Below are 25,349 nucleotides of genomic sequence, written 5' to 3'. Positions count from 1 at the left end.
TAAGTTCATATTGAAATATGTGTTAATCACGTGTCATTCAGTGTTAAAACACCCATACTGCTTCCAGCCTGATCATTTGTAGTGCTGTCGCTGGTCACGGGTGTTGGTGAAACGGGTAAGAGCATGATTTTATAAATGTTCTGTCAGATATCTTAAGTTTGGGGGATTTATGGGAGATTGGTTGGGGCTAGTTGTCACAGGGCTGTTTCTCAGTAACTATATGGTTTAAAATCAAAAGTCCAACAGCACAAATATGTTTAGTTAGTGACAAATTGATATTAATCCACTTTAATATTTTACACAACAGATAACTATATAATTAAGAATGCTGTCAATCAAAAGTGGGCAGGAAAATCTTTTGGACAGTTCCGAACTCATTCAGTGCAAACATGACTGTTGCTGTAATATTCTTGGATAAAGTATTTATGTGTGCATTAAGCAAATAACTAGAGCTTATTTCTCTTGTGGGTTGTTCTCTGTTTAATCTCAAAATGGATGGTGCTCAATTTACACTGACAAGAAAGAGGAAAATAAGGTCACTGATGCTACATTAGGTGATCCACACACTAGTAAATGCGCAGCTACAGTCAAGATACAGTGGGTTTATGTGTAGTTGAGCTAGAGTCTTCATCTGTGTGTCCATGAATAGTATGACACATATAGTATATTAGATTTAAAACATCTAATGCAATGAGGCATGCTATGGGATCAGAATCCCGCCAAATTTACTGCAGTCATGCATAACAAAATAATAAGCATGAATCAAAATTTTAAAAACAAATGTGAAAATATAATGCAGAAAATGGAAAAATCTATGAAAAGTTAACCAGAATCACAAACAACGCAGTCACGGAAATAAAAATAATAAGCGTAAATCAAATATTTAAACAAGTTTAAAATTATATTGCTCAAAACTGAATCATGAATTCAAAATTATCTGAATCGCTCACAAAATCATGTTTTCTGCTCTTATTTTCATTTTTTGCATGTCCTTGCTCTTTTCTTCTTTGCTCTTGTTTCCACATTCTGTGCTTGCGGTTTCAAATGTTGCAGTTCAAGTTTCATGTAAATTAGGGGCGGGTCTTAGCATTACCATTGGTCCACTAGTTCTAGATTGACAGCTCATCCTCAAGCCAATCAATTGAAGAGGGAAGTTTACGTCACTCCAATGCGACTCATGCCGCAGATCAGCCAGCCGCTGTTGAGCTACGAGTGTAACCTGAATCACTATATCTGCAAGGAAATACATTATTGTATTGTTATGAATATAATCTTAGGACTCTATTCTTTTGTATGATAGACGTTTTATGGGGGTTTCCTCACAATTAAAGCAGTAAAAGAACATGATCACTACTGGGTGCTTACTGACGCGAAACGCGTTCACTATAGGAGATGCACGGATGGGCTTTTATTTAATCCAACCGCATCACGCACCTGTCACAGACACGTCAGGTTCCACCCTCCACCAATCACAGCGCACTCCATCCCCAGAGTACTGATCACTATCACCTGCACCTCATCATGGCACTCATCACCAGCACTATAAGAAGCACACACACACAGCACTCCACGTCCGGTCTCGTTCGCATATACGTCTACCTATGCTTACCTCAAGGACTCTACTATCGATACTACCTGTCTCCAGCGTGTCTCCCTCCTTCCGTGTTCCCTGTCTGCTGTGTGGGTGTGTTCCTGTCCGTCCCTCTGTCCTCCAGCGATCTCCAGTCTCCAGAAACCTCCAGGCTCCAGCGTCATTCCACCTTCTATACAAAAGACAGTAACTCTCTCTCTCATATCACCATCCTATCTACCATCAACCGGTTTACTCACCTGCTCCACTTCCCATGCTCTACTGTGGTCAAATAAACTACCATACCTGTTAACATCTGTGTCTGCCTCCTGTCTACTTGTAACAGCACCGTCCGCACCAAAGTTTTTTGACCACAGTTCAAAGCTGCATCCGCCAGCCATCCGCTGATTGTAAAGCCTTGTTGGGCGATTCAAGGCGCTGCTGACGCAAGCAATCGTAATGCAATGAACTGGCCTACATTAAACCTTTAACTAAAATAGTTATTGAACTGTTTACACTGTCATATACAATAAAAGAGCCTGCACAGCGACAGGAAATAAAAATTAATGCAAAAAACCTGCCTACCTTAGCCTACTAGAGCATGTGACTGAAGGAGCTCATGAACCGCTCACTGGTAAAACGACGTGCGCTCAATCCCTCCAACATGACATTTCTCTGTAGCCTACTGTAGCCTACTTTACTTGTTTAGTTTCATATGTTTAAATTAGGGCTGGACAAATTAACTCGTTAATGCGGGCGATTAATTTTTTTCAGTTTAACGCATTAAAAATATTTAATGCAAATAACGCAACGTCCGTTTTTATATCCATTTTTGTCTAGCGCTACATGATCACGCTCCTATTCATGTAAATGCTTCCAAGCACGACAAAACACAAGAGAACACGCTGTATGTCAATGTCCTGTGTGTGTGTGTTCCTCATATTAGGAGTCTTAAATTAGTTCAATAACGTCATAAATGAACTTAAAGAGTTGTGAGGAAATGAGATCCACGATGTTCGTCAGCGGCCATTCTTAAAGTGACAGGAGCACTGATGATGCCTGAACAACGGGAACAGAGAAAATTGTAGCTTTAATGATGATTAATCTATATTTGATTTATTATTTATGTAGTTAAGAAAGATGTTTCATAACTGTTAGAGTTCTGTATATGTCTAACAGGGAAGGCCACAGGTAAAAATAACATTTATTATAATGGGTTTATGTAAAGATTGTTTTAAGTTCACTTAAATTAAAAGTTGTTTTTTAAAGCCTAATAAATGTTGAAATTGGCAGCTTTCAGTTATACTGTAATGTAACGTCATTAATGTTTCATAGAGACATTAGTATCAGTGATACTGGCCTTCATTCATAAAAAGATGCCATTACAACACATATTTAAAATAAGCTGTCTTTAAATTGTTTCTACATTAATTTGGAGAGTAACTGAAATTATTACAATATCAAAATATTAAAAACTTTAAATATTAAAATATTAAAAAATAGAAAAAAATTTGATTAATTAGTAAAAAAAAATTTATCGATTCCCAGCACTAGTTTAAATATTATAATGTTATTTTTTTCATTTCATTTAGCCTACGTTGATTATGAAATATGATTATGATATATGTAAGACATGGGGGTCAAAAAATTATTTCGACCACTTTAAGTTTCGTTAAGTTTTGTTTTGTATAAATTGTATCTTAATTTTAATAAATATTTTGTCAACCAATTTCGAGGATTTAATCAATAATAAGCAAATATAGCAGACAATGGCATGGAGGTTCCTGCGCTGCATGAACAGCGGCTTAAATGAACAACTAGGGAAGAACCAGCATTACAATTAGGGCATGAGCTTTAGAAATGAATGGAATCTTCAGAAAAGCGCTCTCACTCTGGAGGAAATATTACCACCAGGTCACAATATGACCTCATGTCTGTTTTAAAAACATAATTCAACATATAAATATTAAGCCTTTTTTTTAATGGCCACTTAAAGTGTACAAATAAATTACTAAATGCTAAAAACGATCTTAGCCTACATGTAAATTAACTCAAATTTGCAGCACCTCCACTTCCCGTGCTCCTGCTAGCCTATTGGCTATGAATAGCCTATATTGCTATCCCAGAATATCAGCAGGGAACCGATCGGCGCACAATGGACAAAAGTAAATAAACACCATAAATAAAACGCACATCGGCTAACCTGACGTTATAGGCTATACAATTTTATCATTGTAATAAAAAACGCAATTTGGCACATAATTTCAACATGCTGCTATTTATCCTACTACTAATTAATGCCTATTGCAAAAATAATAAAATAACAAGTCATTCACACTATAGGCTAATTAACTCTATGCACTGTCATGTCAGGGTGACGACTAGGACTAGCCTGTAGAAATTAAACCATTATTTTGACTGCATGGGAAGAGAGCGCGTCTTGGCCTAACAATCATACAAGAAAAACTATAGAGCCTCGATATTAAAGAAAAACAGACTCGGTGGGTTCTCTATTCGTTCACTGAAATTTGCTGAAAGTCCACCGCACAACTGTGCAACAACCAACACGATCTCATGACAATGCGTATCAATAGTACAAGTGTGCACAGGCCCGTCGCAAGGGGGGTGCGAGGCCCTGTGCGAACGTGATGTGCGAGGCCCGGGGGTATATTAACGGGGGTCTACTGTTGCTATAGTGACGAACAATTTGTTGTTTATGTGGATATTTAAGAAAAAAAATCGTATATTCAGTTTAACAGCAGGTTCAAGAAGTTAAACTGTGTAACTGAACTGGGCACATTTTGACGCTAAAATTATGTTCTAAATTATGAATGGGTCAAACGCGTTTGCAAAACAGCCTGAATCCACTTGAATTCGTTTGAACTGCTCTCTCACTGAATCATCAGAATCGATTTCTCAGTCTGTAAAATAAACAGACAGTAGGCCTATTGAGAGGACCAGCGCTGTTTTTCAGTTGGCCTACTATTTCCTCTGTGAACATGCTCTAAATGGATGTCTGACAATTTCGTTGCTTTTTGCAGTTTTCAGATTTAAAAATGTTTAAAACGTCTAGAGATAGAGTAGGCTTTACTCGTTCTGCGGTGCCATTGCTCTCACTGATGCTCCGACAGGTGAGTAGCTAATAGTTAGGTTATGCTTATTTAACTTTAATAGTGTTAAATAAAAAACCTTTTGTGCATACCGTCAGATGAAATGCAGGCGTCCGCGCTTTCTCCGTCCATGCAATAAATATGCATCCTTGAATGAGCGCGCATTTCTCCCTCCATGCAATAAATATGCATCCTTGAATGAGCCCGCATTTCTCCGTCCATGCAATAAATATGCATCCATGAATGAACGCGCTTTCTCCGTCCATGCAATAAATATGCATCCTTGAATGAGTGCGCTTTCTCCGTCCATGCAATAAATAATGAATCCTTGAATTAGCGCACATTTCTAACGTATTTAGGCCTACTTGAACTTCTTAGGTAATATCTATGGATTGACCCATTTCAGACGTGGCCAAAATCTGAAATTTGAATGGACTGGGAATAAAGCTCTATAAACTTGACGTGCGCTGCCGCGATGACTGACATGTATGCGCATTAAATCACCGTCACACATACAGTCTCACGTACAGAGAAATAGGCTATTGCAAGTTACTGCATAATAAATTTTTAACAAGCAGAATAATAAGGCATCACGATACACACTTTAAGCTATGTTTTATAGTATTTTGAAGGACAAAAACATGAACTTTAACTATTGGCTTTACATCATCAAGTCAGCTGTCGTCTTCGCGCGAGGCCCTGTGCGGTTGCACACTTGGCACAGCCCTCGCGACGTTAGGCTACTGAGTGTGCAATCTCGTGGAATGTATACGCCAAAATTAGTTTTGCCGTGCATATGATACACACTTTATGGCGTATATATGACACGCTTTTGGGTAGGGTGAGGGTAAGGGGTGGGGGGATCGTACGTATAATACGCCATAAAGTGCGTATCATATGCACGCGAAAAACGGCGTACCATATGCACGCCTACATTCCACGAGATTGCACACTCGTATTATTTATACGCATTTTCGTGAGATCGTTGCCTTGCACGTCTAATTAATGGGCAAAGTTTTCCAACTATTTTTTCGTTTTCTGTTGTGGATGTTATTGAATTTGTAGAAGTTTAGCTCTTGCTTCCTCTCTTTTAAATGCCTATCCCCGAGTGACTACAATGACTGGCTGTTTTAAGATATATAACTAATATCGAAACAAAACCCAGGCAGTATGTACGAGATGTTTAGGCCTCCATAATGGTTCTAATTCATATGTGGTTACATTCCACCACTGACTGTGAAAAAATATTTCTTTGAAATGAGAGTGGCACTAACCAACTATTTGGGGTCATGATCATTTGACCAATTTCTGATTAACCTCTCTAAAATGTTGATTGTGTAAATTGATATATTTAATAATATATTCATGATTGTAAACAAATATATTTCCATGCACAAACAGTGGGCCAGAGAAGCGCGGTTGGCAGTTACAGCCGCAGACTCCGCGGATCGGGCGGATGACGTGACGAAAAATAAGATTGTAAGATTTTAAATTCAGGCGGGTAGTTATGGAGACAGATTAGTCTCATTAATAATTCACGCAAAAAACAAGATGCACACATGTGTAGCCAATTTCACATGCATAAAATCAAATTCACGTGCGCAAATTAAAATTATACATTCATAAAATACATTTCACAAATGCAAAACACAATTCGTAGATTTACAACTGTGCACAAAAACTTCTGAATGTTTAAAATGTACACGGTCATCCTGTAATGTGAATGTGCAAATCGTCATTCACATGTGAATTGCTTTGGATTTGTGCGTGTGTGTTTTTGAGACTTTCCTGGCAGCACTCTCCTCCCACCCGGATCAGTCGAACGCTTTAGCCAATCAGATTTAAGCTTATCAATCGGCCAATCATTATCGCGTGGGGGCGGGCCCGGGCCCACCTGCTGTTACGTCATTAGCTTTCGACCACAAGCAGAGGTAGGCTATGTGCAGTGTGATCGGTTCATTTCTGTGTTTACTGAAACGAAGAAGTTACAGATCAGTTGAAGTGATAGTTTATTAACTGCTGTGTGAAAATAAACATTTATGTAGCCTATTGATGGATTCTTCTGTTTACTTCATAAAGAATTATTCATATGCATACCATACAATGCTAGGATTCTCTCCATAGAAAGCATAACAATGGTTTGAATGATGAGAGATGGTGTATATAAATAGACTATTATGAAAAGTATAAAGTTTTTGGATATTTTTCACTTGGTCTTGTTCTATTATTTAATTAGGAAAGAGCAGTCACAGCAGTGTGTTTGTACCTGAATGTCATGTCCACCACACATTCAACTGATGATGATCATTTATGGAATGAAGTGCATACATTGGAGACCATGTACGTTTCATCTATGCTTTGTTTTAAGCTGCATGTATACAGTTTTATTGTTTCAGATTTACAAGACAGATGATGTATGAAGTTGCAGAGACAACCAGTACCTTGACCTTACCATTCCTACTGTAATTCTTTCAAAACACTCATGTTGCAAGCCATCCATTTTGACTGTTGTTTCAACAAGAGGTTTAAAGTCATGCATTGTTACTGTATTAATGTACACACTCAAGGAATAAAGCCCTGCTATGCATTATTAAACGTTCTTGAAACTCAGAATTAAAAGATTCAAAGATATTTGCTACAGTTGATGTATATGTTTTATTAATTTGAAAGTTTCTGAACTCTTTGGGAATAAAACCAATATGAAATGACTTGGCCATGATTAAACCCAAAAAATTCACCCAAAACTTCTATCAATCCTATCAATGGTTGCTATATCTGCTTTGTTTCAAACATTCTTCCAAATATCCTCCTTTTTGTACAGCAGAACGTCTCGGTTACGGATGTAACCCTCGTTCCCTGAGGAGGGAACGGAGACGTAACGTTAGTGACTAACGAATGGGGGTTTCGCTTAGAAGCCTATCAACTTCGAGTTTTGAGAAAACGCCCAATGGCGTGCCAATGCCATGGGGCATGCGGAATTTGCATACGTAGCTCCGCCTCACTGCGTGAGTATATAAGGAAGTACGAGGCAATATCGCATTATGTTACCTGCTTGAGGAGCCAAGACTGAACTCCTGCGTTCCAGGCAACACAGCTGATGTGGCAAGGGGACGTTACGTCTCCGTTCCCTCCTCAGGGAACGAGGGTTACATCCGTAACCGAGACGTTCCCTTTCGTTCAGTCACTACGACGTAACGTTAGTGACTAACGAATGGGGGTCCCAATATAATCCCGCCACTCAGCCGTCTTCCAGCGCCCTGCGTAAGTGTGAGTTCCCTGTCGTAAGACTAGTACGGACGAAGGACTCCCACTTAACACAGGATTACCAAGGTACACTGGGAAGCATATCCCAGTGAGGGAATGCCAAGATGCCTACCCGTGGGGAGGACTTAAGAGACACATATGACCCGGAGAGGGTTGCATATGGAAGATCTCTAGGGTACCAGCCGAAGGTGGATTTTTAACCCTAGGGGTGGCGGGGACACGCCAAGGGAAGAAACCCGCTCACTGCGGAGACTTACGGTGAAATACACATGTGGGGGTCGCCAGAGGGAACCATGCACATGGGGCACCTGGCCGGACATGAGGGTCTGGGCTCGAGAGGGCAGACTGAACTGATGTCGGCGTCGACAGTGCTGGAGGAGCTCAGGGCTCTCGGGGAGCTCACCTGAGGAAAATATCGCACGTATCCAGTCCGTGGAGTGGAGTGGCGAGCAAGCGAAGACACCTGAGCCTGGCCCATCACCGGCCCCTCGGGGGGGCGAGTACATAGTCGGACACTGGCTCCACTCGGAGATTGTAGAATCTGGCGAATGTGTTGGGTGTCGCCCAGCCTGCAGCTCTGCAGATGTCTGCTAGCGAGGCGCCATGCGCTAGAGCCCAAGAGGAAGCCACACTCCGGGTGGAGTGTGCCCTCACACCAAGGGGACATGGTCGGCCTTGCTGCTGGTAAGCCAAAGCAATGGTGTCCACTATCCAGTGAGACAGCCTTTGCTTTGAGAGAGCACTTCCCTTCCGCTCTCCACCATAACAGACAAAGAGCTGGTCTGAGGTCCTGAAACACTGCGTCATGTCTACGTAGGCGCGGAGAGCGCGTGCTGGACAGAGCAATGCCAAGGCTGGGTCTGCCTCCTCCAAAGGCAGCGCTTGCAGGTTCACCACCTGGTCCTTGAACGGAGTGGTGGGAACCTTGGGCACATATCCAGGCCGGGGTCTCAGGATCACGTGAGAGTTAGCCGGCCCGAACTCCAGGCACGCTTCGTCAACCGAAAATGCCTGCAGGTCCCCGACCCTCTTGACTGAGGCCAATGCGGTCAGCAGAGCCGTCTTCATAGACAGAAACTTAATATCGACCGACCGCAAAGGCTCAAAGGGAGGTCTCTGCAGAGCAGTTAGTACTACTGCGAGGTCCCAAGAGGGTACGAGAGGAGAGCGAGGAGGATTCAGTCTCCTAGCTCCCCTCAGGAACCTGATGACCAGGTCGTGCTGACTTACCTTTTTGTTCTCCAAGAGATCGTGGTGGGCAGATATTGCGGCCACATATACCTTGAGGGTGGAGGGAGACAGCCTTCGCTCCAGCCCCTCTTGGAGAAACTCAAGCACGGACCCGATCGGACATTTCCAGGGGTCTTCTTGGCGGGAAGAGCACCAGGTGACGAAGAGGTTCCACTTCAACGCATAGGCATGCCGAGTGGACTCTGCCCTAGCGGAAGTGATGGTGGCGACCACCGTAGGTGGTAGGCCACTCAAACCTGCCGGGTCCCGTCTAGGAGCCACACGTGGAGGTTCCAAAGGTCGGGACGCGGGTGCCAATGGGTGCCCCGTCTCTGAGTGAGGAGGTCCGGTCTCAGAGGAATAGGCCAGGGAGGGGCTGTCGCAAGGAGAATGAGTTCGGGGAACCAGGTCCGGCCGTGCCAGTACGGGGCGACCAAAAGGACCTGCTCCTTGTCCTCCCTGATTTTGCACAGAAGCTGTGCGAGTAGGCTCACTGGGGGAAAACGCATATTTGCGTAGGCCCCGCGGCCAGCTGTGCGCCAGTGCATCCGTGCCGAGCGTGCCCTCGGTCAGGGAATAATACAGGCTGCAGTGGGAAGAGTCGTGGGAGGCAAACAGGTCTACCTGTGCGTCGCCGAACTGTTCCCAAATCAGCTGAACCGTCCGGGGATGGAGTCTCCATTCTCCCGGGAGAGGCTGAAACCGCGAGAGCTCGTCGGCTGCGTGGTTCAGGACTCCCGGAATATGGACAGCACGAAGGGACCTCAGGCGCTTCTGACTCCATAAGACGAGATGGCGGGCGAGTTGAGACATGCGGCGGGAGCGTAGACCGCCCTGGTGGTTGATGTACGCTACTACGGCCGTGTTGTCTGTCCGGACAAGCACATGTTGACCCTTCAGCAACGCTCGGAAGCGGTGCAGGGCGAACCGTACTGCCAGCAACTCGAGGCAATTGACATGCAGGAGATGCTGGGGTCCTGTCCAGGAGCCCGCGGCTGCTTGTCCATTGCACATGGCACCCCAGCCCGTGGCAGAGGCATCCGTCGATACGACAACATGCCTGGAAACTCGTTCTAAGGGCACACCAGCCCGTAGAAAGCTGAGGTTCGACCACGGGGTGAGTGTCTGTAAGCAGGCCCGAGTCACTTGGACCCGGAGCGTGCCAGACTGCCATGCCCATCTCGGGACTCGATCGCGAAGCCAGTGCTGAAGCGGTCTCATATGAAGCAATCCGAGCGGCGTTACCGCGGCTGCAGATGCCATATGCCCCAGGAGCCTCTGAAAAAGTTTCAGTGGAACCGCATTCTTGCTCTCGATTTGTCGGAGGCAAGTCAGCAGAGACTGCGCGCGCTCGCTCGAAAGCTGCGCGTACATGGCGACCGAGTCGATCTCCATACCGAGAAAAGAGATCCTCTGCACGGGGCAAAGTTTGCTCTTCTCCCAGTTGACCCGAAGGCCCAGACGGGTTAAGTGGTGGAGAACCAGATCTCTGTGTCCGCAAACCTGCTCTCGAGAGTGGCCTAGTATGAGCCAGTCGTCAAGGTAGTTCAGGATGCGGACCCCGTGCTGCCAAAGGGGCGCAAGGGCTGCCTCGGCGATCTTCGTGAAGACGCGAGGGGACAGAGATAACCCGAATGGGAGAACTGCGTACTGGTATGCCCGCCCCTCGAAAGCAAACCGTAGGAACGGTCTGTGTCGAGGAAGGATGGAGACATGGAAGTAGGCGTCCTTCAGGTCAATCGCTGCAAACCAATCGTACGGACGAACGCATTCGAAAAGGCGTTTCGCAGTCAACATCTCGAACGGAAGCCGGTGAAGGGATCGGTTCAAGATGCGAAGGTCCAGGATTGGCCGTAACCCACCGGTTTTCTTGGGTACAATGAAGTAGGGGCTGTAGAACCCCGACCTCATTTCGGCTGGAGGGACAGGCTCGATCGCACCCTTCGCCAGTAGAGTGGCAATCTCCACACGCATGACGGGGGCATGGGCCCCGGTCATGGTATAGCGGACTCCCCTGTAACGGGGAGGAGCCTGCGCTAACTGAATCGCGTAGCCGAGCCTGATGGTCCGGGCAGCCCAGCGGGACAGCCCCGGAAGCTGAAGCCAGGCTTCCAGAGACTGCACCAACGGGGTCATCCGGACGACAGACGTACCCTGGGTGGGGCAGCGAGGCAGCGTTACCGGCGCGGACAGGGGAGGCTGTTGGGCGTCCCCGGGTCGGAGCACGGTTAACGGCTGCGCCCTGACAGAGGAGACCAGGGAAGGACTCGCGTTCCACTGGGGTCTGCTCTACCAGGGGGCTGGCGACAGAGAGGGATGCGAGTGGCGAGACCCGAGGGTGGCGCGCACTGTCATCACCAGTCTCTGGGTGCTCAGAGACAGGAACATGAGTTCTTCCCAAGCGCTGCTAGCCCGGGGGCCAGCAGCGGAAGGATTTTCCCCCGGCCCTCCACCGGGGGAAGGAGAGGCCCTGCTACCATCCCCTGGGAAGAACTGGAACCCATCTCTGAGTTGTCCACCTCCATCCTGGCGTTTAACCAGTCTGGGGAGCGGACTGGGCGACATCCTCAACCACCTCCACGGCGCGGCCCAGGTGAAGGCTGCTGCTGGGGCCGGGCGGGAAGAGGGAGGGCGCCCTCGGCGGCGAGCGGACTGAGGCGACTGGGCCGGCGGCTGGTGCAGCAGCTGGCCGCCGGGGCAGTACGTGTTGCAGCCTCAGTCTGCTCTGGGGCGGCCGAGAACTGTTGGGCGCAGTTCTCAGCCGCGCCGCCGAAGAGGCCAGCCTGGGATATAGGTGAGTTGAGGAGGCGGGCCCGCTCAACGTCCTCCACATCACCAGGTAAGGCCTGGTGTTCTCCCGGACCACAGCTGTGGACATCGCCCGACCCAGGGAGCGTGTGGCCACCTTCACCGCCCGGGGGCGGGGTCAGTTGCGGCACGCAGCTCAATGAAGAGCCCTGGGTCGGCTCCACCCTTGTGCATGTGCAAAGGGGCGGCGGCCTGCCCGTAGCACTGCGGGACCACGCCACCGAAGTAGACGAGCCCACAGGCTTTGGGGGGGGTGCTTAGGACAGCCACACCACGCCACGTCAAAGCCCTCTGTGGACACCGTAGTGCGCAACAGAGAGTTCAACAGTGGGGGGGGAGGGGGGCCCAGTGTACCCTAGGCCGCGGCCCCATCAAGGGCAGAGAAGGCGGAGGAGGCCACCAAACGGTCGCGAGAAGCACGGGGACTTCGGGACCGCGTGATCTCCTCATGCACCCCGGGAGCGAAAGGCATTGGGGGCGGGGCCCAACAGCTGTCGGGTGCCGCCCCCAAAAACCAATCGCGCAACCACGAGCACCCACGACTGGGCGGAGTTCCACACCAGCGCGAGACTCGCGGCTGCCCGAGATAACATGGCTGTCAACTTTAGGTCAGATCAGGCAGTGCTGACACACCCGGAGGCGGAGCACAACCTAATCGTCATCCCCAAAGGACTCCAGCCCACCTTGGGATGCGGCGATCGACATCTCACTGCTATCCGGAGCGTGAACTGAACGAACGGGGCGTCAGAGACGGGCCGTAGATTCAATCCAACACTCGCGGAGGCGATGTATAAGAGGGGGGTGTGGCCCGAGGAATGAACGTCGGGGTTCTTAATACCACAGCACCGCCCTCAGGTCACCCTGGCCACCAGCCAAAGTACCATCTCACTCGGGGACGGTAGATTGGGGTGTGGCAGAGGGGACTCTCTCTCCTCACGGAGATCATTGAGTCTCGACCGTGACATCGCGATGGTCACGCCCCCGTAATGGAAACGTGACACATCCGCAAACACTGCCCGTGCGCGCTGAAGCCCAAACACGCTCGAGCAGTGAATGCGTCCTCAGACAGCAGCGGAAAATCGATCGCACCCGGAAGTGCACGGGCGAGCCGTCTTGAAAAAGACGTGCCACGCGCAAGCTCTTTTTGTGAGAGGAAAGCCTCGCAGTCGATGCCGAAGCGCCCAGGGAAACACACACCAGCTGTCAGGCGGACCACTGCACAGATCAGCAGGCAGGAAGTATGCGATCACTGGAACGCGCCGTCACACCAACACCGACTGGAAAGCTGCTCGTCTCGAAGAAGCTGACAGAGTCTCAGAAGGCTGTAGGAGTGAAGAGGTAGGTACTCTTGGCTCCGAAAGCAGAAACATAATGCGATATTGCCTCGTACTTCCTTATATACTCACGCAGTGAGGCGGAGCTACGTATGCAAATTCCGCATGCCCCATGGCATTGGCAAGTTGATAGGCTTCTAAGCGAAACCCCCATTCGTTAGTCACTAACGTTACGTCGTAGTGACTGAACGAAAGGGAACAAAGAAATTCATACAGGTTTGGAACAACTTGAGGGTGACTAAATGATGAACTTACAATATCAAGTATGAATAAAAAGTATGAAGAAGGACAACATGTATTACAGATATATGTATGTATATATATATATATATATATATATATATATATATATATATATATATATATATATATATATATATATATATATATATATATATATATATATATATATATATATAGTAGATTGATAAGTAAATCAATATTTATGGCCAAATGATACATTTAAGTGCAATACATCAGGTGAAAAGTTAACAAATGAAATGTATTTAATCTAGACCTCTAGCTGTCAGAACAGATAACAGATTTTGGTTTGATATTTAAAACAGTCAGCAGCAATAGGTACAGGCAGATGAAGAGCAGGAAGCAGGAGATGAAGTGATGGTAAAATAATTGAATATAGTTTACTGAGTAATCTTAGTTGCATGATGTTAATTGCATCTTTGATCTTTGTCTGATCAGCATAAAAACTGCTTTTTTTTTGCCAGGCAAAGTAAAATGTATGCTTCACAACATTTTCCTGTGACATTAAAAACCTTGAGATCACAATACAGCTCAGAACATGAAATAGCATGTGTATTGAATAGATTAAGACATTAATACAAAGTATAAAAGAGAACAAAGAAACTGAAAATACAGGGGAACAATAATAATTTAACACTGTATACTGTTGCACAAATGGCATAATATCTATCACTAAACAATGAGTGCTCATAAAAATAAATCTCGATGAGCTTAGTGCTAAGTGGGATTGGCCACTCAGATGATTGTTTTGCACTCATTTATGTGATTGTAACTGAGAGAGATGTCCGTCTCTGTACCTGCAGCTAAAATCCAACACAACAAGCATAATTTTCCTCTTCATATGGGACATCTGATTACCACAGCAGTTGCTTACATCTGTTAATATTTAATAAACTATCACTTCAACTGATCTGTAACTTCTTCGTTTCAGTAAACACAGAAATGAACCGATCACACTGCACATAGCCTACCTCTGCTTGTGGTCGAAAGCTAATGACGTAACAGCAGGTGGGCCCGGGCCCGCCCCCACGCGATAATGATTGGCCGATTGATAAGCTTAAATCTGATTGGCTAAAGCGTTCGACTGATCCGGGTGGGAGGAGAGTGCTGCCAGGAAAGTCTCAAATACACACACGCACAAATACAATTCACACGTGAATGACGATTTGCACATTCACATTACAGGATGACCGTGTACATTTTAAACATTCAGAAGTTTTTGTGCACAGTTGTAAATCTACGAATTGTGTTTTGCATTTGTGAAATGTATTTTATGAATGTATGATTTTAATTTGCGCACGTGAATTTGATTTTATGCATGTGAAATTGGCTACACATGTGTGCATCTTGTTTTTTGCGTGAATTATTAATGAGACTAATCTGTCTCCATAGGTAGTTCAACCAAAAAAATTAAAAATAAAAAAAGATATATGCCTACATTGTTAAATATTGTTGCAGCGCCTGGTAGGCCAAGCAAACCTGCAAGCTAGGAGCCCAGCTGTCAGTATGGAGGCAGCCCCATGTCTTCTTACATATATCATAATCATATTTCATAATCAACGTAGGCTAAATGAAATGAAAAAAATAACATTATAATATTTAAACATATGAAACTAAACAAGTAAAGTAGGCTACAGTAGGCTACAGAGAAATGTCATGTTGGAGGGATTGAGCGCACGTCGTTTTACCAGTGAGCGGTTCATGAGCTCCTTCAGTCACATGCTCTAGTAGGCTAAGGTAGGCAGGTTTTTTGCATTCATTTTTATTTCCTGCCGCTGTGCAGGCTCTTTTATTGTATATGACAGTGTAAACAGTTCAATAACTATTTTAGTTAAAGGTTTAATGTAGGCCAGTTCATTGCATTACGATTGCTTGCGTCAGCAGCGCCTTGAATCGCCCAACAAGGCTTTACAATCAGCGGATGGCTGGCGGATGCAGCTTTGAACTGTGGTCAAAAAACTTTGATGCGGACGGTGCGTGATGCAGTTGGATTAAATAAAAGCCCATCCGTGCATCTCCTATAGTGAACGCGTTTTGCGTCAGTAAGCACCCAGTAGTGATCATGTTCATTTTACTGCTTTAATTGTGAGGAAACCCCCCTAAAACATGATTTTGTGAGCGATTCACATAATTTTGAATTCATGATTCAGTTTTGAGCAATATAATTTTAAACTTGTTTAAATATTTGATTTACGCTTATTATTTTTATTTCCGTGACTGCGTTGTTTGTGATTCTGGTTAACTTTTCATTGCTTTTTCCGTTTTCTGCATTACATTTTAACATTTGTTTTTAAAATTTTGATTCATGCTTATTATTTTTTTATGCATGACTGCAGTAAATTTGGCGGGATTCTGATCCCATACATGCTATTAACTATAAGAATATATAACAGAGACAGAAACAAGATTAAAATTTAAAAATAATCCACTGTACATTTGTTGTAGGTGTTGATAGTGACGTCAGTCAGAATGGCTCCTCCTCTTCCTCTGATCGTTCTGCTCATGATTCACGGTGAGTCAATGCAACACTTAAGAAACACTCAAGATCATTTTTATGCACATGTTGCTGCTAAATTGTTCATGATGATTTCTGTGTTTCAGGGGTTTCTAGTGCTGGTTGGGGTGTGAGTTACAGTCCTTCACACATCTGTGCACTAAAGGACTCAACAGTGATAATGAACTGCACTTATACATACCCTACTGGACATCAGATCAATAAAGTGTTCTGGATTAAAGACTCTATAAAGGGTATAGAGTATCCAGATCTGTCCGAGGACCCTGAATACAGTCAGAGGCTTCAGTATCTGGGAGATAAACAGCAGAACTGCACCGTCAGACTGAGTCATGTGACACTGAATGATTCAAATGAGTACTATTTCAGATTCATCACTGATAAAGAAAAATGGACTGGTAAACCAGGAGTGACTCTTACTGTCACAGATGAGTTTGGTGAGGTTTATCTCTTCTTCTGTGCATTATGTTGAATAATAATAAGTGAATGACAGCACTAGATATAATGTGTGTGTTGTGTTCAGATCTTCAGGTGGAGTCTCCTGAGAGAGTGACAGAGGGAGATTCAGTCCGTCTGACATGTAAAAGCAGCTGCACTCTGACTGACAGAGCAACATTCATCTGGTACAGAAACTCACAGCCATTAACTGAGAGAAGAGACAGAAACAATGAACTCCTGCTGCAGTCAGTCAGAAGAGAGGATGCAGGCAGATATAGCTGTGCTGTACACGGACACAATCACATCTCTCCTGATGTTCATCTCAATGTCACGTGTGAGTACAGATTAATTTGTTCTTTTTAAAAATTGGAGATTGTGTTTGAATGAGATGATTTAATTATTGTCCTTTTTAGATGCTCCAAAGAGCGTCTCAGTGTCCATCAGTCCATCTGGTGTAATAGTGGAGGGAGATTCAGTGACTCTGAGCTGCAGCAGTGATTCAAACCCTCCTGCTCTTAACTTCAGCTGGTTTAAAGGAGGAACATTTGTAGGATCTGGAAGAATCTACAGCATCTCAAAGATCAGCTCTGATGACAGTGGAGAATACAAGTGCAAGTCCATCAATAAACATGGAGAGAAATACTCTGATGCTGTGACTCTAAACGTCATGTGTGAGTTAATGATGTTTCAGTAACTGTGTAACTATAACCATCAAATTAATGGGTTTACAATCACAAAACATTAATATACACTTTCATTTGTCCTTTTCAGACCCTCCCAGGAACATCTCAGTGTCCATCAGTCCATCTGGTGTAATATTGGAAGGAGATTCAGTGACTCTGAGCTGCAGCAGTGATTCAAACCCTCCTGCTCTGAACTTCAGCTGGTTTAAGGAGAACGAAACCTCAGCTGTTGGATCTGGACAGAGTTTCAGTGCACTACAGAGTGGACGCTTCTACTGTCAGGCTCACAATCAACATGGATCTCAGAGATCAGACGCTGTAACTGTGACTGTTAAAGGTAGAGTAGCTCATATATTTACTTTATTCTTTCCAAAGTGATGCAAATGAATCTGTTCAGATGTTTTATTCTTTTGTCTCAGTTTCAGGACGTCCAGTGATATACGTATCCATTGTAGTGGTTTTTGGAGCTGCAGGGATCATTACGATGGCACTGATTTGGTAAGATATGTGTCTGTGGTACTATGTGGTGTGTGTTAATGAGTGACTGTGAATTCAGTCAGATGATTGTAATGTCTAGTGTTTTGGTTTTGTTTCATGTTCACTGTCATGCTTCCCGGGTTTTGTCATGTATTCCTGTTTGTCATGTGATCATGTCATGTGATTCCATTGTGCCCTCATGTGATCATGTCATGTGCTTCCCTAGTCTCTTGTGTCATGTTGTTATTAGACTTGTTTGACTTCACCCAGCGATGCGCAGACCGATCGGCGGCTGACTTGAAGCAGTTCATGCCGGTTAGAAATGTTGTCTGACTTGAGGCAGCACCGACGCCACGTGACTGTGACGTATGTCAACAAAGTGCCGCGAGAGCGATTCGAGAGCAGCCGGCTAATACAGCCGCTGCAGTTTCTCCAGAGCGGCTGCACGGACTCTGATGACGACACAGCTGTTCCACGATTGGCCAGATTCACCGCATGACAGTGATTTGTGTTTATTCTGAAACCTTCAGCTCCACTAATGCACACAAATCTGTTTTTTATAACGGTAAAACCTCCTTTCATGTAGTCGCAATGTTATATTGTCATGTTTATCAAAATAAAACTGATTAAAAACATGGGGTCTTCATTGATAGTGTAGGCTTATATGTTGAACTTTATTCTTGTACAAACACACACTGTATTAAGCAGTACATAAAGTATTACATGGGAAGCAGAAAGTGTCCGACTTCACGTCTCCGTTTGCAGCTCCTCCCCATCTGCACGAGAGTCCAGCGCCCAGAGACGGCTCCAGCCCATGACCAGCGCCAAGAGACGGCTCCAGCTTCAGGTTCATGTTCACTGTCATGTTTTCGGGTTCCTATTTGTCATGTGATCATGTCATGTGATTCCATTGTGCCCTTATGTGATCATGTCATGTGCTTCCCTAGTCTCTTGTGTCATGTTGTTATTAGGTGTGTTCGACATTGGCTGCGGCTGGATGGAACCGATCGGCGAGATTAGCCAGGCAGGGAGGAGCTGCAAATGGAGAGATGAATTCGGACACTTTCTGCTTCCCGCAGTGACGCTCGCGCTGTGTTTGCATACTTTATCACAGCTGAAGTGAAATAATTGCAATATTTGTCAAATAGACAGACGTTTCAGAGACATTTTCATTCAATACTGCATGCTCTGCTTAATACAGTGTATGTTTGTACAATAATAAAGTTCAACATATAAGCCTACACTATCAATGAAGTGGGGTCTACACTTTTTTTATCAGTTTTATTTTGATAAACATGACAATATAACATCGCGCCTACATGAAAAGAGGTTTTACCGTTATAAAAAACTGACAGGAAACAGGCCAATGAATTTAGGAGCAAGCTTATTACATACGGAGCGGAGAGGAATATTCTTAGATGAAAGCCACACCTTTTGACCCACGACGTAAACGGGAGGCTTAGACCAGTGGCGATCGGGTTGGGCCTTGGTGCGTGCCCTCACCTGGAGCAGAGTCTCACCTGCAGATCCTCCTGCTCCATGTGTGACGACACCTCTGGACGAAGGCATGAGCGGAGGGGACCGCGACCTCGGATTCCAGACTAGGAAAAATTGGTGGCTGGTAACCTAAACTACACTTAAACGGAGAGAGACCCATTGATGACACTTGCAAAGAGTTATGTGCGTACTCAACCCATGTCCATGGCTCCAGGAGGAAGGATTCTTTTATACCAAACATCACAACTCTCTCTCAAGATCTTGGTTGGCTCGTTCTGTCTGACCATTGCTCTGGGGATGGAAACCCGAAGACAGACTTACAGTCACTCCTAGTAATCTACAAAATTCCCTCCAAAATTTGGATACAAATTGGGGCCCTCTGTCGGAGACCACGTCTATCGGGAGGCCATGTATCTGAAAGACGTGGTCTATAACAGTCACCGCTGTCTCCTTGGCAGAAGGTAATTTGGGCAAGGGTATAAAATGAGCCGCCTTCGAGAACTGGTCCACGATGGTCAAAACAACCGTCTTGCCCTGGGAGGACTGTAACAAAATCGATCGCAATTTGGGACCAGGGTCTCGAAGGGACTGACAGTATTTGGAGCAACCCATCAGGAGGACGATTGGAAGTCTTACCACATGCAAAAACCGAACAAGCCAAAACAAACTCCTGAATGTCACAAGCCATACCTGGCCACCAAAATCGTTGTTTGACCATTTCTCCGCCTTGACAAAAAGGCCATTCTCTAGCAACCTCTGGAGCACTCGTCTGACGTGCTGAACATGTTCCAGGAGAGAAGAAGAAAAAATCAGTATGTCATCCAGGTAGACATAAATGAACTGATCTACCATGTCTCTCAGCACGTCATTGACGAGTGCTTGGAAGACCTCAGGGGAGTTGGACAGCCCAAAGGGCATGACCAAGTATTCAAAATGGCCCCTGGGAGTATTAAACAAAGTCTTGAACTCATCCCCCTCCCTTATGCGAACCAAATGATATGCATTATGTAAATCCAGTCCTCTCGATCGACGGCGTTCTCTCTCCTCCCGGGAAAGCCGAGCTCTCCCCACCTGCATGGGCTCATGATCAAATGGGGGACTGACCGTGTTCACCCTGGAAGGCTCTGGAAACTCCGAAAACAGTCTGGTGCGTGGACGCTGATTGCGTTGTTGTAAGCGTGTATCCACGCACATCGCCAGCTCCATCAATTCATCAAGGCTCTTGGGCAATTCCAAGGTATATATCTCTCCTTGAACACGGTCAGCCAGCCCATGCAGGTAAATGTCCCACTACGCCTCCTTATTCCACTTGCACTCGGCCGCTAGGGTTCGAAATTCGATGGTGTAGTCAGAGACGGGTCTGTCTCCTTGACGAAGTTCCGCTAATCTGCGAGCCACCTCGCAGCCCACAATAGCCCGGTCAAAGACCCGTCTCATCTCTTGCGTGAGTGCCGGGAATAAGGAGCAGCAAGGTCGTCTATTCTCCCACACCGCCGTTCCCCACTGAGCCGCGCGTCCCAAGAGTAGGGTTAACACCAATGCCACTTTGGATTCCTCCATGGCGAACGTCAGTGGCTGTAAGGAGAAAAACATGGAGCACTTGGTAAGGAATGATCTGCATAATTCCGGCTCACCCAGATAATGCTGAGGCGTGGGAATGTGCAGTGGGTGGTGACAGTTGTTGAATCCGGGTAGAGCGCTCGGACACCTGCGCCACAAGCGTCTGCACTGCCTGCGCTGTAGCGAGCGCCTGCTCGTCTTGCCGGTCCATCCGTTGGATAGATATTCCTGCAATTCAGCTCACTGGATCCATCGTTGGTCAGATCGTACTGTCAGTGGCTGAGTAGTAATAACTGCAAAGGATTCAGTAATGAGTCAAAAGGTATATTTATTCTCAAAACACAAGAGTAAAGAGCACAGAAGCCACAGCGTGGGGACAAAGCACGGAGATCCACAGCGCAGGAACAGAGAAAGCGTCCAATCCGGCAGGTAGTCCAAGGAACAGACAAAGAGGTAGAGGCAGAGTGGCGCAGGGACGCAATGGGCAAACCGCAGCCGATGAGATCCAGGAACAGGAACTGGGAAGTGACTCGAGAGCTGCCCAAAACCACACACACACACACACACACACACACACACAAACTGGAACTCCGGACAGGAAATGACGATCTGACAAACAGGAATGGGTGATGAGACAATAAATAGGCAGGTGAAATGCGGTGCAGCTGGCTATGATAATGAGCGTTGATAATCAGTGACCCCGCCTCCAACGCAACCACACACACACACAGAATTAGTAAGTGAATTCATGAATCGTGACAGGCCAATTGTGGAACAGCTGTGTTGTCATCAGAGTCCGTGCAGTCTGGTGCAGCTGCTCTCGAGAAACTGCACCGGCTATATTAGCCAACTGCTCTCGAATCGCTCTCGCAGTACTTTGATGCCATACGTCACTGTCACGTGGCGTCTGTGCTGCCTCAAGTCGGACAACATTTCTAACCAGCATGCACTGCTTCAAGTCAGCCACCGATCGGTCTGCACATCGCTGTATGAAGTCAAACAAGCCTATTGGTTAATTTAGTCATGTGGGTTCTTAGTTCAGTTCTGTCATTGGTTCATTGTCCTGATTGTTCACAGGTGTGTCTTGTTTAGTCATTAGTCTTTGTGTATTTAAACCGTCATGTTTGCCTTGTGTCCTTGTTGAGTATTGTTCCTTGTTACCCGCTGTTGGTGAGTGTCTGTCATGGTTTAAGTCAAGTCTGTTCTAGTCTGTTTCAAGTCAAGTCATCGTTTGTGTTGTCTCTGTTCACATTGTAAATAAACTGCACTTGGGTTCACTTCAACTTGCCTCCAGTGGATTATTCGTTACAATGAAGAACATTTGACAAAGCACACTGACAGCTACTCAGTTAGTAATTGAATGAGGAAGTCTGAAGCTCATATCATTACTGCAGTAAACCCTGAAGATACACCACATTTCATTACATTCAAAACAGCCCATCTTATAGAGAAATCTCTTTACTCATAACTTTGTATTAAACATCAAATACGTTCTGATTGGTTGTAATTGTGTCAAATCATTGTCTTTAAAGGGGAAGCAGGTGGATGAAAAAGAGAAATGATGCACAGGAGTCTCAGGTGAGAAAAATAATGTGGCTTTCAGTAGTTTACTGATCAGGTAAATTAACTGGTAACTAAAAGAACTAAAAGTCAGAATGTGGTTGTTACTGTATCTAGTGAGTTCTTTATAGCCACTATTTATTTTCTCTCTTTTCTGTTTTCTTTAATGACAAAGATGGTTCTTCATCATGACAGACGCAAAGCTTGTGAAGTTGAATCGAATGAATATGCAAATTCAATGGTAAGTGTTTTAACTGAGGATTTCCTACACCTTTAGCCAAAAGGAATTAACCGCTCCTCAATATCAATAAGAAAATATCAGTCTTTTAACTAAGTATATGGACATTTAAATAACACACTGTTTTCCCTTTGTCTCTTCATTCATAAAGGCTGAACAACTTGATGATTATAAACCCGAACTGAACTCGTCTACGTATGAAAATCTTCCAGTAAGTAAGAATACTCACTAGATAGAGAGAAAACACAACCTATTATCCTTTCCTCATGACTAATGTTCTTGATGCTTTTATTTAAATATTTCATTATTAATGTTCTTTCTTTCTTTCTTTCCTTCATTCTTTATTTTTTCTTTCTTTCTCTCTTAATCAAGAAGAGTCTGTAGTGTTTTGAACACACAGGAAATATATGACAGCCCTTATGCATCTCTTTGTGGGTGGAGCCCTGGATGATTGACAGGAGTGCAGTGATGACGTGACTAATTTGGGGATCTTTTTATTGATGGATGGTGAAAATGGAAGTACACAGTTAATGAATTGATGTTAGAGTGTGTAATCACAAAAGTGTGTTTTTCTTTATGCCGTTTTATTACGTATGAAGCTTATTTAGATTACCAATATTTTTAGTATCAGTATTTTTCATGTTTCAAATGAAATGCAGAAAAATAAGGAAGTAGTTGTATAATTCCACTTTTTTCTATAAAATTGTTGGCTCTGACTTATGAAACATACATACTTAATGTTCAATGGTGGTAAATGCATATAATTTAGAAGTCAAACTGTATCCAGATTATAGAGATTAAGATATTATGTAAATGAATAATTGCCCAATAAAAACTAATATTGGAAGAAAAACTAACTGTAGTGGTCTATTATTTACAATAGGGGGGTTATTTGAAGTTGAGTAGTTTTCATATGATTTTGTCTTTGCACCACCTGCTGGTGATGCTGGTAAATACAAAACTCTCAAACCCATTTAAGGCTAAACATTTCATTGATGTTCAACAAATAAAAAAACATATAATACAGATAAACAAATGATAACGCTCGGTTTGCTGAATATACAATCCCTTTCTTCAAAAACCACTAATTGTAAATTATTTAATCACAGATCTTAACCTAGATGTGCTGTGTTTGACACAAAACTGGCTAAATCTAGTCAATTACATTACTTTAAATGAGTCCACCCCCCCCCCCCCCCCCCCCCAAGATTACTGTTATAAACACAAGCCTCTATTGAAAGGCAGAGGAGGAGGTGTTGCTGTAATTTATAGCAATATCTTCAGTATCACTCAGAGGTCTAGTTTCAAATATAATTACTTTTAAGTAATGGTGATTTATGCAACGCTATCTAGTGTAAGTGATAAATCCCGCTTGACATTTGTACTGGCTACTCTATACAGGCCACCAGGGTCACCATACAGACTTTATTAAAGAATTTGCTTATTTTCTATCAGAGTTAGTAGTACTGGCTGCAGATAAAGTCCTAATTGTTGGAGATTTTAATATCCATGTAGATAATGAAAAAGACGCATTGGGAAACTAGAGGTTTTCCGCATTTCATGGAAAAACAGCACCATTGCAAAAAGAAAGGCCTTAAAATCAGCTAGATCTGCTTATTTTTCGACCCTCTTAGAAGAAAACAAACAACCCTAGGAATTTATTTGATACAGTGGCTACAATAACCAGAAATATAGCTTCAACCCCAGATGTTTCCAAACAGCACAGCAGCAATGTCTTTATGAAGTTCTTTACTTGCAACATTTAATAATATTAGAGAGAAAATTATAACCATGCAAACGTTTACTACACTATCGCATCAGAAAGTGCATTGTAGTGTCCCTAAGGGAAAATGCCACTCATTCACTGCTATAGGAGAGGAGAAATTGTCTCGTTAAATCATCTAAATCAGCAACATGTATATTAGACCCTATTCCGACTAAGCTACTGAAAGAGATGCTTCCAGAGGTCATAGATCCTCTTCTTAACCCCTAGAGGTCGACCAACACACTATTTTTCTTATCAGTGTGAAAGAGACTCAAAATACTCAGTTGATTTTGGACATACAGGCAAGTGTTATACATCATTATAATCTGTTAAGTTTCTACTTTTATTTGTGTATACTCACAATAAAAACAAAATGCTGTGCTTTTTGCAAAATAAAGAAAACAAACATGATGCACGATCTGCAGCCTCTCTTTCAATGAAGTTTATTCTGATACTCTTCAGAAGTAACTGTAACATGTAACTGTAACATGAAACTTATGTTAGGGCTGTGCAATTAATCGAATTTCGATTTCGATTTTGCCTCCCAACGATCACCAAAATAGTACAATCGAGAAAAAACGATTATTTTGCCATGTTCAGTTTTGCAAGAACACTCTTATTTTGTCTTGCGTTCTGAATGAAACGCGCACGCGCTCATCCGCCCCTCCCGAAGCCACAAACTCTCTCAGGTCGTGAGTCTCGTGTGCATATCATCTGCTGGAATTTAAAAACTCGGCGCGAGTAAAGATGGCAGAAGGAGGCCAGTTACAGCAGCGTTTGGTGAGCAAAAAAGGCAAAACCAACTCCGTTGTCTGGGAACAATTTGGCTTTGAGGAATCAGACGACGAGCAGAAACATGCTACGTGCAAGATTTGCTACATGGTAGTGGCTGCAACGCAAGGGAACATCACGAATTTGTTTAACCATTTGAAAATTAAACAGAGTGACCTATGACAATCTAATAAAGAAACAAAAACTGACGAGAGCAGGGGTGCCGTGTAAACGTCCTTTTTTCCCCTCATATTTTTCAAATAATTCTCTC

The 25,349-nt window shown here is 44.3% G+C and overlaps 1 protein-coding gene across 2 annotated transcripts; it reads left to right on the top strand.

The window, feature by feature from the left end:
* The first annotated feature begins 70 nt into the window (after positions 1-70).
* On the top strand, positions 71-23,387 carry LOC307122993 (B-cell receptor CD22-like). 2 transcript variants are annotated; one of them, XM_079811359.1, is made up of 11 exons: positions 71-115; positions 16,023-16,089; positions 16,179-16,526; positions 16,613-16,861; positions 16,941-17,198; positions 17,299-17,547; positions 17,630-17,708; positions 22,277-22,322; positions 22,480-22,545; positions 22,694-22,753; positions 22,915-23,387. In XM_079811359.1, the coding sequence occupies exons 2-11, from the start codon at positions 16,047-16,049 to the stop codon at positions 22,924-22,926; spliced, it is 1,410 nt and encodes a 469-aa protein (XP_079667485.1). In that variant the 5' UTR covers positions 71-115; positions 16,023-16,046; the 3' UTR covers positions 22,927-23,387. The 2 variants fall into 2 exon arrangements, with proteins under 2 accessions (XP_079667485.1, XP_079667486.1); XM_079811360.1 differs by lacking the exon at positions 71-115 and adding an exon at positions 1,701-1,777.
* Positions 23,388-25,349: the final 1,962 nt, after the last annotated feature.

This window comes from Gobio gobio (genome assembly GCF_949357685.1).
Source record: "Gobio gobio genome assembly, chromosome: 3".
Lineage (NCBI taxonomy): Eukaryota > Metazoa > Chordata > Actinopteri > Cypriniformes > Gobionidae > Gobio > Gobio gobio.
This window is presented reverse-complemented; position numbering and strand designations above follow the sequence as displayed.